Source organism: Candoia aspera, chromosome 8, assembly GCF_035149785.1.
Source record: "Candoia aspera isolate rCanAsp1 chromosome 8, rCanAsp1.hap2, whole genome shotgun sequence".
In the NCBI taxonomy this organism is placed as follows: domain Eukaryota; kingdom Metazoa; phylum Chordata; class Lepidosauria; order Squamata; family Boidae; genus Candoia; species Candoia aspera.
The window spans coordinates 74,113,962-74,128,124 of record NC_086160.1 but is presented as its reverse complement, the minus strand read 5'-3'; the positions used below and the strand labels follow the sequence as shown (position 1 = coordinate 74,128,124).

General features: G+C 44.4%; 1 protein-coding gene across 1 annotated transcript; it reads left to right on the top strand.

Annotated features, from left to right (window-relative positions):
- The first annotated feature begins 6,224 nt into the window (after nucleotides 1-6,224).
- On the top strand, nucleotides 6,225-13,362 carry LOC134502412 (5-hydroxytryptamine receptor 7-like). Its single transcript, XM_063310752.1, has 2 exons — nucleotides 6,225-6,619; nucleotides 12,591-13,362. The coding sequence occupies exons 1-2, from the start codon at nucleotides 6,225-6,227 to the stop codon at nucleotides 13,360-13,362; spliced, it is 1,167 nt and encodes a 388-aa protein (XP_063166822.1).
- Nucleotides 13,363-14,163: the final 801 nt, after the last annotated feature.

Genomic DNA, 14,163 nt, shown 5'->3' with positions numbered 1-14,163 from the left:
TCCACCTGTTGAGGCCAAAAGCTGGCTCACCTAAAGCAACCAAATCACTGTGAAGATACAACATAAATTTGTTAGGATGCAAACAATAAAACAGTGTACTGGGGAATCCTCGGTGCTCTCTGAGCTTGGCTGTTGGCTTGCTGACGTTTCATGACCTGACTAGGCAACATCATCAGTGCCGCTGGTCATCCGCACTGCATCACCAGCACTGATGATGTTCCCTAGTTGGGTCGTGAAACGTCTACAAGCCAACAGCCAAGCTCAGGGAGCAGCAAGGACTCCCCAGTTCAACCTGGAGCTACAGAGATTCTCTTCTATTGGTAAAACAGTGTACAAAGAGCTTTTCTGTCCTTGGCCTACTACATTGCAAAGACAAGACACAGAAAAAGGCAGACACAGTGGAAATTATAGTGTGACGTTGGAGTATTTTAGGTAAACCCATCTGTGAGACCTTATTATTATTATTGCCTTCCTACTAGGTCAGCATGCTAGCCGTATGATCTATACCGTTGGTGAATAGAAACAGTCTGGTTTACTGGGCCAGAAGTTCCTGACTGAGTCTTCTCCCTGCCCCACTCAGGGTCAATTCAGCTTGCGGTGAATGTTTACTTACAAGGGCACTTTCAGCAGTTCATATGTATCAGGGGGCTGGCGGGGAATAGGTTTGGTAGTGAATGTAGCTCACATGGGTTTGGGGGCGGCCTTTTTATCACTACGCTTCTCCGCTTTGTTTTCTTTGCATCTCATGGAAAGCAGACAATGGGCATAGCTCAGCCTCTTAGCTTTGGGGCAGCTGTCCAGAATCCACTGGAGAAAAGGACTTTTTTCTTTCAACTATCACAGTATCAGAGTCTGCCAAAGAAGCTGATGGGTGCCAGATCCAAGAATTAGCTAAAGGGTGGTCCTCAGAGTTGGGATGCCTTTGAGAAGCTCATAAACCAGGGTTGGAAGATCAGAGCCCCTTTCCGCTGTTCCTTCCAGCCAGCTCTCTCTGATTCAGGAAGCAGTAAATACCGCCATCAATATCAGCACCCCTTGAGGGCCTAACCCTTCCCAAATTGATGCAGTTCCATTTTCAATGCACCCGGATTGGCTGCTGTTCCTACAAGCACTGTTAGCAAATCCCATGGCTTTAAGAATGCATCAAGTGAGCGAGCCCTTCCCACTCTTTAGCTCTGAAATCTCCCTGCATTTTGCTTCAGCAGATGACCTCAAGTTCTAACTTTTGAGAGAGAGGGAGAAAATCTTCTCCCTTCCCAAGTTATCCCCATGCCATACATGGCTTTTCTGTGGGTGCGCCAGAGGTAAGCCATAGATTTTCATTTCTGCCAATGTTAAGTCATCCCAGTTTGGTCTCCTCAAGAGGTGCTGGACTACAATTCTCTTGGTGACCCCTGTTGCCAGACATGGTCTTAAGTGCTGGTGATGACCTGTAAGGTCAATATGACTTGAGAATCAGCTTTAGAAAAATTCCTATCTCCCAACAGGAGATGCCCTTATCTTTGTCCAACCATCCTTGGACCATCTTTGGTACGGTTGCAAGAAAGGACCCAGGCTTTTGAACTCTCTTTCAAGAGAAGCACCATCTTTTTGATGCATAAAGTGTGGGTGTGGATATTTTATTAATTTGTTTGTTAGTCAATATATTGATTTATTCATTTATTTTACTCATATACAGTATGTTAATTAGAACTCTACAGCTCTTTGGATTCGAAGGGGGAAAGATGCTCTGGAGTGGGCAGAGGTGCCAGGTAGCATTTGCCACTCACTGGAGGAAAGGGGGGTGTCATTTAAATAATTATTCAAAAAAAAAATATATTTTAGCTGTGTAACACCACTGAGCCATTGTACCAGGATGCTCCAGAGTTGGACCAGGGAGAAAAAGAATCAAATGTACAGCTTCTCTCAGCTTATCCTACCTCGCAGGACTGTTGTGAGCACAGGTGTCCACAGGGGCATAGTCAAAAAAGTCAAGGGGGAGGTCGCAGTGGTGCAATTGAAGTACTTCTTGTTTTTTTATGTGTGTCTTGGAGCTTTGACTGCAGCCTCACAAGCACCCTCTTGACTTTTTTGACCATCCCCTGGTTGTGAGGGTGAAACAGGATGGACCCCCAGAGCTCCTTGATGGAAGACTGAGCTATGAATAAATGGGATAAATAATCTCTAATTCTCTGAACAGTTTGGCTGTTCCGCAGGCCATATGGGTAGATGAATCACAGTGCATATTTTAAAGAAATAACAAGTTTAACAGTAATAATAAGTCAGAGTATTTCTGGGACCCACGTTGTACCTTCGGCTTCCTCCCATCTGATTCTGCCAGGAGGAAAGCTCTGGGCTAACAGCCAGGAGTTCAGAACACAAGATTTTATGTATAATTGGAGTTTTTGGACAGGAAAAAAAAGCTATTCTCAGCCTCCTCCCTGTGAAGACACTCTCAAAAAGAGATTTGCTCTCGATCTGAGTTTTACATCAGTTTCGTCATTCCAGGCTATTGTGATCCCTTGGCTGCTATTTCAACACACAAGGACAAAAGAAAAGCTCAGTGCGGGATCAGGCCGAGCAACCATTTTTTCCTGTACCTACTTAGTCGAGACTAAAGGCTGCTGGATTCAGTGGGGCTACTTCTGGGGGTCTCTGGATGGTGGAAAAAATCAGCTGACCAATAAATACCAGTGCATTTCCCAAAAGATCTTTCTGCAATCTGCATTTCTGTTAGAAGCTCTTCACATTTCTTGGAGAAGGAGAGGGAGTATTGGGGAGGAAATTAGCTTTCCTTCCTTGCTAAGTTTCTGATCAGTTTGTAGGATGCAGTCTCTAAAAGGTGGATTAAATTCTAGTTCAGGAATCTCATCATAGGTCTATTGCATTTCACAAGCCAGCTGTGGATCTCGACCATGGGGAAAACATTCTGCACTGACTCAGAGGCACCTTCCCCTTAATATGACCTCAGACGTTCTGAAGCTCAGCATTAAACCTGGAAAAAGAAGATTGAACTGGGACGTGGCTCAAGTTTTGTCTTGGGGAAACTAGGGTTGAGTAGAACTCTGTATGTATCACGAGTTTTACAAAATTCCCTTTCTTTAGATACGGGAAAGATATTTTGGATGGGCCTCTCCTTGGTTTCTTAACTGACTATGAAGAGAGAGCTGAAAAATTTACGGAGCGGGAAAGGACGACCATAAAGCCCAAGAGAGCACATCATTAAAAATAAAGCAGAAAAAGATATGATTCAACCATTTGAGTAATCAAAATGAATTCTTGGAAATGCAAAAATACCTGATATTTAAATCAGAAGCAGTTTCCCATTATCTAAAACTTTTGTGTGTGTAGTGCAGGTTTTTTGATTTTCTAGTAAGCTTTTTCTCACACTAAGGGGATCCTGCCACTTACTTTACTCCCATCTTAAAGAGCTTGTTCTAGGAGCCAAGGGTGTTTTCTTTGCCCATGTGATCTGCACAGATGGCAGATAATCTGTAACGATTTATGTGGGTAACCCAAGGAATATTTTGAGCAAAACTGAAGAGAAAGAGCAGTTTTAAGTTTCCCAGGAGATGCAATGTTTTACCGATGTCTGGAGAAGATAAAAAAGATTATAAAGAAGTGCAGGCAAGATTTTGATTTCAGTTTAAGGCGAACATGTGAAGCCTTCCTTCCTCCCTTCCTTCCTTTCCATCCACCTTTTCTTTCTTCCTCTGTCATTCCCTTCCCTTCCCTTCCCTCCCTCCCTCCCTCCTTTCTATCCCTGTCCCTCCCTGTCCCTTCCCTTCCCTCTTTTCTTTCTTTCTTCCTCTATCATTCCCTGCCCCATCCATCCATCCCTCTCTTTCTTCTTTCTACCTTTGTCATTCCTTCCTTCCTTCCCATCTATCCCTCCTTTTTCTTCCTGTCATTTCCTCCCTCCCTCCCTCCCTCCCTCCTTTCTTCTTTCTATCCAACATTTCCTCCCTTCCCCACTTCCCCTTCCCCTTCCTTCCCATCCATCCATCTCTCTCTTCTTTCTTCTTTCTACTCCTGTCATTCCTTTCCTTCCTTCCTGCTTGCCTTCCCCTCCCCTGTCCCTCCCCTACCAGCAGGGACAGGAGACCTGGAAGCGATGCTCGGGAGAAAGCCAAGCTTTTTGCAGTCTGCCGTCTCGGCGCGGCGCATCTGGGGAGGCTGGCCGCATTCGAGGCAGCTTCCAGGGAGCCACCCGGGGCGCCTCCTCTTACCTGCAGCCCGGAGCCCTGGACTGCACCCTTCGGTTGTCCTCAGCGGAGGAGAAAGCGGCGCTCCCCTTTTGTCTCCGCGCGACTCCCCCCCAGGAATCCGGGGGTGAAGAATCAGACCCCGCTGGACAGAAGCTGCCAAGACCCAGAGCAGAGACTGGCCGCCCTCCCCTCCCGCCACCCTCGAGGTAACATTTCCCCCGGTGCTTTTGGGAGAAGGCGACCTCAGGTCCTCGCCGTAAGTTACACGGAGTGACCAAACTGAAATTTTTCTTTCCTTCCTCGGAGGAAGGCGGAACTTGGAAAACGGAGAAGTTTCTTTCCCGGCAACACAGCATTTGGATACTGGAGGGGTTAGGAGGAGAAAGGAGAAATGTCTTACTTTTTTAAAGATAATAAAGCGCATTTTTCCAAAAGGGCAAAGTGGATTAACAGCTGTGGGGAGAAGAGAAATCTGTACCCTTAGAAAGAGACCTCACCTGGGGGGATATGAACGGAAGGTGAGTAGGTGGGCGTGAGGGTATGTCCAGGTTAGTCTGTTGCACCAAAATAGCATTCTGGTGGCATTTTAAAGATTAGCCATGACTGGCGATCTACTTCATCGGCTGTACGAGGGGTGATCTTGAAACGGCAGTTTAGGTACAGTCCTGGCTAGGTGAGGGAGAAGCAGATGATGGACAGGGAGATTAGAGGGAAAAGAAATGCAGAAGCTACAGGCAGTGAAAATTACCTTACTGGTAGTGGCCATTTCATTGCTGGGTGTCAGATCAGTTCTGACTCTGGTAAAAATCTCTCATAAAAAACATCCCCTCTTCTCTGTTCAGCACGACCCTTTTTTGGATGGAACCTGCTGAGAAACTGTGGACTGCAAGAATTCACTTTTTGCAGTATATGGACAATTTTGATTCATCTGCAGATGTATCCAGTTTAATCATCCATCTGAGCATAATTCAGCTAAGATTATTTTAAGTAACAGTCCTATTGAGTTTCATTTTTCATTTCATTTCATTATTTATTTTATTCTATTTCATTATTTTATTTTGTATTTTCTTATTTGTCCAGGTATTGCACAGAGACTTGGGAGAACTAAAGAAAAGACTTGGGAATGCAGGAGGTGACAAACAGAGATGGATCCTTTGAAGTTTTTTCTTCTTTCTTGCAGCTCTTTAAGCAAATAGCACAGACTGAGTGCAATCTGAAATGTGATCATCCTTGCTTATGGGACCGTGGCTATAGCATTAATTGCAAAACACTTTGGTTGGATATAGAATTGGATATAGAATTAAGACTTTGTCTGGGTCTGCATAACACGGGGCATCATAAACTACTGGGACAAGCTCATTTCATCCTACATGCTAAACCCCACACATACACACTACTAACCAGAGACAACATTTCACCAAGTTTAGCATGATGTGTGAATGCAGCTGCTAAATTTGTAACTGACCAGGTTATTGTCTGAACCCAATCCCTGATTTGCAGAAATGAATTTTTCCAGTGTGTCCTATCAGTCTCAGCTGCATTCTTTTGGGCCTTCGACTGCAAGAAAAGAGGCTCATAGTTGGAAATGAGCTCTCCTTTATTACAGCATCAGCTGCTGAGATGTTACAGAATGTTGATGGACATTTCTCAGCTGCTGGAAAGTTTCAAGCTTCTCGGTGCAAAATTCAGAGACCTATTTTAGACGGTGCTTGGGTTTTGAGGTCTGTATGAATCAGTGTGGGCCAGTGGTGTCTTAGGATAAAAATTACATGTTGGTTGTGTTGCTAGGGACTTTCCTGAGACATTCATGGGGGAAAGGATGAAGCACGCCAGTGATTCTGACTTGAACGTCATTTGCTGTAGCTAACTACCCACTGTTATGAAAACCTAAAGCCATCTCATGGTTTGTTCCTCTTGTCCATGCAGCAGTCAGCTTGAAGATGTTGATAAAGTCTGAATCCAATCAGCTTTGGAAGCTGAAGCCTCTCCTTGTGGAGAACACAACGCAAGACGGTCTCTTCCTAGAAGTCAACATTCATGACTGAAGGACTAACTGAACCAAACCCCCTGTTCTCCAATGCCACCAACTCTACAGATTGTGGAGAGGACACCGTGCTGTATGGGGACACGGAAAAAGTGATCATTGGGATTGTCATCTCCATCATCACCCTGTTGACCATTGCGGGAAACAGTCTGGTGGTCATCTCTGTGTGCATCGTCAAGAAGCTTCGACAACCATCAAATTATCTGGTGGTTTCTTTGGCTGCTGCCGACCTGTCTGTAGCCTTGGCTGTCATGCCCTTTGTGATCATCACGGATTTGGTGGGAGGCAAATGGCTGTTCGGAGAAGTCTTCTGCAATGTGTTCATTGCCATGGATGTCATGTGCTGCACAGCGTCCATCATGACTCTCTGTGTCATCAGCGTGGACAGGTAAGGGTGTGGTGGTGTTCCTCAGGATAGATCATAGAATTACAGGCTTGGAAGTGGCCAGGGGAACTAGGTCTCCCCAGTCTGGGGTCTTCCAGGGGTGTTGGTCTTCAAAGACTCTGTTGAAACCCAACACATTTGGAGGATCTCAAGGGGAAGTGAGCTAATCTAGGTTGTCTACTCCACCTCTTGCCTCCAAACAGATGGTTGTCAGGCTTCTTTTCAAAATATCCCGTTGGGTAGAACACACCCAACTCTAGATAACTGGTGTGATTACTGATTTGCTCCTGTCGAGAACGTTCTCAAAGTTTCAGCTAAAATCTACCCTCCTGTAAATTTAAAACCACTAGGTCTAGTGTTGCCCTTGGAGGAAAACTTTCAGTGTGAGGCCTGTCAGAGAATTAACGTGTGTCCCCATGACCCCTTTGGTCTTCTCTACTCTAGACTAAGTCCACCCATTTCATTCCCTCTTTTCTCATAGCTTCTGAATCCACTCCTGCTTATCTTCATCTTGCTTAACATGATGCCCAGGACAGGGCAGTCTTTCAGATGAGAGATGTGAATTTTATTTTTCATATCAGACAAATTACATAATTACTGGGTATCTATTTATTGTTGAAGAAACAGCATAGTTGGAAGGCATTTATCTATCTATTTATTTATTTTGCCACCATTGGCTTCAGGCAGATCTTTACCAGTCACACTCCAGCTTGAAATCTGCTATGTGAATTAATCCAAAAAAGTTAATTTGGGGGAGGCAGAACCCATAACTGAATTTTCCACCTTCCAAACAGCAACTCATTTCAGCACTAAGGCAACATGGATTTGCCCAGCAGAGAGCTTCATAACTGTGGGCCATTCATAGTCTCTCAATATAGGATTGGCTTACCACTTTGGAACAGTTTTTAACAATGAAAAAGTGTGACTTTTAAATAAACAAATAAAGCTATAAATAAATAAATAAAACTACAAATAAATACAGATGCCATGTTCTAATATGGAGACTAAGTCATCTGGGAGAGGGGCCAGAAAAGTCCTGATGGGGGCTGCATCTGTGGAAAGTCATGACCCCTTTTTATATCTGTCATGTACATGACATACACAGAAAGGACCAGGGCTTTGCATGAGTGAGGCCATCACGGTGATTTTTTGGTTCCTTTGCAGATGCTCCTGGAGACCATGCCAGCACGCAACTCTTTCTCCCTCTCTCCAGGTCCCTTACCCTCTCAGACACCCCTGTGGGTTGCTGGTTTAATCAGTGGATCACTCAGCTGAGTCACAAGGCCCAGATTGCTTAATTTCCTGCTATTTACTTTCTTGCCAACAGCCCAGCTCTTAGAGACCACATAGGTAAATTTTCTCCATGATGATCTGTCCCTCACTTGGTCTTAAACATCCAGATGATCATCAAACCTTCAAGGAATGCCACTACCCAGCACTGTGTTTCTCAACCTCAGCAACTTTAAGATGTGTGGACTTCGACTCCCAGAATTCCCCAGCCAGCCAGGTTTGAAGTCTAGCAGGTGGACTTCCTTCAGGTTTCTCAGCCTTACTCAAGTTCCCCCAACATTTTCTCCGTAGCTGCTAGCACATGGACAATGGAGACTACCAGCCAGCTGCAGGCTGGCTCAAGGCATTTTCACCACCTGAAACAAAGAACAAAATGGGACTTCCCCACCCTTGTCACCCCTCACTCCATATGCTGTGCAGAGTCCCAGAAGAACTTTTTTTAGAACTAGTAATGGGGCAGCAAGTAATTTAGAAGGTGTGGGTGGGTGATCTCCACAGTTACCTCCTCCAGTATCTCTTCAGCATCCACTGCCTGAGGCATCAGCTTCACTTCGGCCAACAGTGGGGCTGGTCCTTCCAGACTCCAGTCCTGTAGTATGGGCTTGAACTGGCGTCACTCCTGTCACTTCTTTTCTCACTGTTCTTAAAATGAACACGGTGAACAGATTCTCCTGAGCCAGGAGGAATAACACAAAGCTTTCTCAAAGAAGCAGAATACCAGGAGGCCAAACTGGTCTCTAGACCAGTGCTTCTCAACCTCAGCAACTTCAAGATGCATGGGCTTCAACATACATATGGCTGGGGAATTCTGGGAATTGAAGTCCATGTATCTTAAAGTGACTGAGGTTGAGAAACAGTGCTCTGGACATATAGAGGTAAACCACATTTACACACCATTGAAAAGAGACAATAAAAAACCTAGGAAGGAAACAGAAAGACCAGAACACATCCTCTCCAGCAGCCAACACCCAGATAAGCAGGGATCAACACCAGACAAACAATGAGGCAGAAAACAATGCCCTCATCAAGGAACTACCAAGGAGAAAACCCCACCCCCACCAACACTGGCAGGGCAAGCTACTGTATATCAACAGGGAGCAAACCCCACACTCACCAGCACTGATGATGTTGCCTAGTTGGGTCATGAAACATCTGCAAGCCAACAACCAAGCTCAGAGAGCACCAAGGTCTCCACTGTTCTCTAACTCATGAGCACAGGCACATGCACATACCCCATAATGGCAAAGGTCACGAGTGGGTCTTGACAGCCTCTTTGTTCTGGGACTCGAGAATCTGTTTCAGGTTCCCAGGTGTGTCCAGATGATAGACATCCCTACCTGACAGGGTGGCCTACCTTTGGTTTCTTCCTGTGTCACAAAGGTGGGGTTAATGAACAATTGCAGCCCCAAATCAGCACTTTGGCTGCTGCAGTTTAGGCAGGGCAGGGGGGCAGAACATGTGACACATTGCTTTTTGAACCGGACATGTAAATAAAACTCTTTTTTTGAAACATGTGGAACCATCTGAAGAGAAACCCAAAAGCGGTCCTGGGGGCCATAGGTTGCCCCCCCTTCCTTTTTGGTTTGTTTGTTTGTTTGTTCAATTAATTTTTATTAAAGAAGTGTTTTACAAGGTAAAAACAATACAAATTTAAAGAAAAAAGAAAGAAAAGGAAAGTGTTAAGTAAATAGGAAGGAAATGAAAGAAAAAAGAAAAAGAAAGAAAAAGGAAAAAGATACAAAGAAGTGGCTTTCGATCTTCTTTACAGCAGTTATAAATGCATTTATAGTCTATGCTCTCTAAGGTTACATTGTGGCTCCCTTCCTTCCATATTCTACCTTTCTAACCATCAAACCCATAAATCACAAGTTCATTTTTTCCCCATTTTCAGCAAAAAAGTCCACAAAGAATTTCCAGTCAATGTAGGTATTGCCTTTTCCCTAATCCAGCAAGTCAATTTTGCCATCTCTGCAAATTCAGTCATCTTCACCAACCATTCCTCCACTGTGGGTATTTCAGAGTCTTTCCATCTTTCTGCCCACCCTTCCGGTATACAAATTAGGAATACTGCAGTCCCCTCCCATGAAAATATGTTAACAGATGTCCCCCAAATATCTAGTTGGAGATGGAAATTCCATCAGTCCGGTTTGCTTTTCAGCACTGAAGCCCATCTGCTCGGCTTTTAGTCTTGCTATACTCTAGCTTGTGGGGTGTACAGCAAGCAAATCTCAGTTGTGTTTTGCCTCTGGCCAAGATCCCTTACATTCATGTTGCACTTTTCAGGGACAAGGAAAAGGAAGGGAAGGGAAGGAGAGAGAGGTCCGAAGCGAGGGGAAAAATCCCCATGCATTTGTTGAATTGCTCTGGGGAGAACTTTGCATCTGTTGGAACGGTCTGTTGGCATTGCTCCCTAAATTTTTAAAAAAACCAGAGAACTATACGTTGCTTCTGCAACAAGGGGGTTAGAAGGAAGCCCAGCCTGGTTTTCTAGGGCTGAGCAGCAACCAGTTTGCAACTGAAGTTGTGAGAGTCCCAGAGATGTGGCTAGGAGATACTTTAGTTTCTCCCACAAGCAGTGGACCTTTGACCCAACACTCATCAACCTCCTGATTGGATGAAATTGCCAGCATCCTTCACTGTCAGCCAGTCTGCTTGTGAAACTGAAAAACTGCCAGTGGAAAGGATACGAACAGCTAGGAAATTTCTCTGCCAGGATGTGGCTGGAAGAAGAGTTAGATCTGTTCTCCTTGCTCTCTTCTTTTGCCCAAACTGGAGCATATTCCCTCCCACACCTTTTTGGCATTCCTTTTCTTCCCCGCAAACTCTGTTCTCTTTTGATTTCATTCATCTGAAAATACAGCCAAAAAAAAGAGGAGAAAATAAGTGGGAGATAAGACTTTGGAGAAAACTGGGCACAAACTCACTGCTTTCGTCTTTTCATTCCACCTTTTCTTGCACAGCTGATGATGTCCACTCTTGATTCACCCTCTTTCAGGTCCAGATGATGGGGGGAAACCCTTTTCTTCCTGAAACCCAGAAGATAAAGTGGTTGTCCCCATTCTGGTAGAAGGTGATAGAAGGTTTAATTCAAGACGTCCAATTTTCTAGTCCATTGTCATTGCCGTGCTGTAAATCAGAGGCATATAGTCTATGTCCCCAGTTGGTTATGGCCTTGAAGTTCTTCATATCATCACTGTGAAATCTGAATGCTTCATATGGCCAGAGGAGACAAGATTACAGCTATGGGAACTTAAGTTAAAATCAAATTAAATTTTAGTGCTGGCTTTGTGCAGTCCCTCATTTTTGCCCAGCCCAACATGTTAGAGACCAAGGATGGTGGCCAACCTCTTCCTCCCTGCTGCAAAGAGATATTGCCCTTAAAATCAAAACAGACTTAGGGAAATCAATTTTACTGCTGTGGATTCCAGCCAAATGATCTTGCTCGGCTTGATGTCCTCTAGGTGTAGAGAACCACCCTTCCCAGGATTCTTGGTTAGAATGGAAATAGAGCATATGAGGAGGAGGGGGCAGTGGGAATGCTGTGTTGAAGAAAGCTGATCTAGCAGCAGCTCAAGATCCTTTGGGGATCCCTTTCTCATACTGATTTTGTTTAACCTCACCTGCTCTGCTCTCATCTAATTTGTCCCATACATGATTTAATTTTAATCTTTCCTTGAAAGTATTCTAATCTAAAATAGGAAGGAGCAGTTTAATTTCGCCAACAACACTAGCATCTAAGATTCTAAGGGCAATGGAGTGGAATCAAAGCTCATTACAGCTTGCTTATTCTGAATTCTTGACTGTCCAGTTAAGAGGACTGTAAAGCCTGAGATGTGGAGATTTATGCTATTTATTCATTTTTAAAAAAACATATCCCCCGGAATATAAATATTTTTGAAGTCTGGAAGGAACAGCCTGTCCCATAAAAGACATCTGTTGTACAATGCATTAAACCATCACATTTATCCCTGCCTTAATGTTTGTACTCTGTATTAACCTTCCCCAAGTGGAACCATTAAAATAGGTTGGGCTCCAACTCCTACCATCTCTGTCTTAGACTGAAGGCAAACATAGACTAGCTCATCTGGAGATCACCCAGAATGATGATAAAATAGATTTATCAACCATGGTTGTGCACACTTTTAAAATGTGTTGGAAGAGGTGGTTTGGTTCTCATTTAAGCACAGCACCTCTTTGCTATTCCTTAAACCAGCCCCTTTCAAGCTTCCGTGCTTTAAGAATCCCAGCAGCTTTAATGAGTGGACTCTTTAAAGCAGCCACATCTGTTTCTAAGGTTCAAATGGAAGAAGAAAAACATTGGGCAGCTTTAATGAATAGCAGAGAAGAGCTGCCTTCTGTAAGAAAATTATAGAATAGTAGAGTTGGAAAAGGACTGAAGGACCATCTATAGGTCCAACCCTTTGCAATGTGCAGGAAACCAAGTAAACCATCCTTGGCTAGCTCCCTCTGAAAAACTTCCAGAGCTGCAGAACCCACCACTGCTCCATAGATAGACTATTCTACCGTTGGACAGATCTGACACACTTCTGAAACATTTTTGAAGGGTGCAAAGTTCTAATCTAGTCAGCCCTTGTTGAGTGCCAGGGGTTGATTCTGGCCTTGTACCCTACTTCATTAAGCAGAAATCATTCAACTCTGCTCAATTTGAATAAATGTTTTCCAGATACCTGGGAATAACTCGACCTTTGACATATCCTGTGAGACAAGATGGGAAACTGATGGCCAAGATGGTCCTTGTAGTTTGGCTCCTTTCAGCCTCCATCACTCTCCCTCCCTTGTTTGGCTGGGCCAAGAACATCACAGTGGACCGGGTGTGTCTCATCAGCCAGGACTTTGGCTATACCATCTACTCCACAAGTGTGGCTTTCTACATCCCCATGACAGTCATGCTCATCATGTACCACAGGATCTACAAAGCTGCCAAAGCCAGCGCTCAGAAGCACCGATTCATGGACTTCCCTAGACTTTATGATCAGGACAGCATCATCAACATTGAGGCTGGCATCCGACTGCAACGAAGCACCAAGCGCAGCCAGGCGGCCAAGGAGTGTGCAACATTGTCCAAACTTCTCCACCAGGACCGCAAGAACATTTCTATCTTCAAGAGGGAGCAGAAGGCAGCCAGGACTCTCGGCATCATTGTGGGTGCCTTCACGTTTTGCTGGCTGCCTTTCTTCTTGATGTCCACCGCGAGGCCCTTCCTCTGTGGCAGCCGCTGCAGTTGCATTCCACTGTGGTTGGAGAGAACTTTGCTCTGGTTGGGTTACACCAACTCCCTCATCAACCCCTTGATCTACGCATTCTTCAACCGGGACCTGAGGACTACTTTCTGGAATCTGCTGCGCTGTAATTATCGTAACATTAACCGGAGGCTTTCAGCTGCAAGTATGCATGAGGCCTTAAAAGCCACAGAAAAATATGAGTGTGTCTTTTGAAACAAGGAGACATTTAGCCATGTTGGAAATGTTGACACCCTTCTCAAAACCTCCTACCCACCTAGAATCACCCAGGAGAGCAAGAGCTCATAAAATCTTAAATTAAGAAAGCTCATAAATTAAGAAAGGCATTCCCGGTCACGTAGGAAATCCACAATTAGATCTTTTCCACCTGGAACATGTTTGCAAATCAGTCTATCAAAGGTACTAATCCATACAAATTCTATCACTGCATTTCTGTATTCTCATGTCATGGTGGAAGATGATGTCCAAATGAAATTTCATTTTTGACCCATTTGCAAGAGATTTGGTTTGTGATCACCTGGAGGTGATTTTTACTCCCCAGAGATGTTGCAGTGGGGCTTCAAATGCAGTGCCTTGTGTCCTGCTCAGCACTGAAGGCATGGAAAACCATGCAAAATTAGGGAGAAGAGATGTGTCAGATTCTAGCCTGCATTAAACTCCTGATAAAGGTGAAGAACCTAGATTGCAGGCAAGAAAAATTATTTATCACAATCAATGCAAAGTTTGACACATTAGCTAGTGTATTGTTATCATCGTCATCACCACCAACATCATATACTTTATATTGTTGGTTCAGACTATTCCAAGCATTTTGCAATCATGGTTCTGCTGAGCTTTTCCACAGCCCTGTAAAATTCATCAACTGTCTAATTCTTTGCAACTGAGAAAAAGCAATTTACCCCAAAGGCCACCTAATGAGGTTACATCTTCAGTGGAGGTTTGTGCGTCTTCCATGGCTGTGCAAACTTGCTATCCAAGGGAGGAATTGGGTTTTGA

What these genes read in the sequence shown, in the direction of transcription:
- LOC134502412 (XM_063310752.1), top strand. Translation starts at nt 6,225, where the DNA reads ATGACTGAAGGACTAACTGAACCAAACCCCCTGTTCTCCAATGCCACC. An exon ending in TGTGTCATCAGCGTGGACAG is followed by an intron (nt 6,620 to 12,590) that starts GTAAGGGTGTGG and finishes AATGTTTTCCAG; the next exon opens with ATACCTGGGAATAACTCGAC.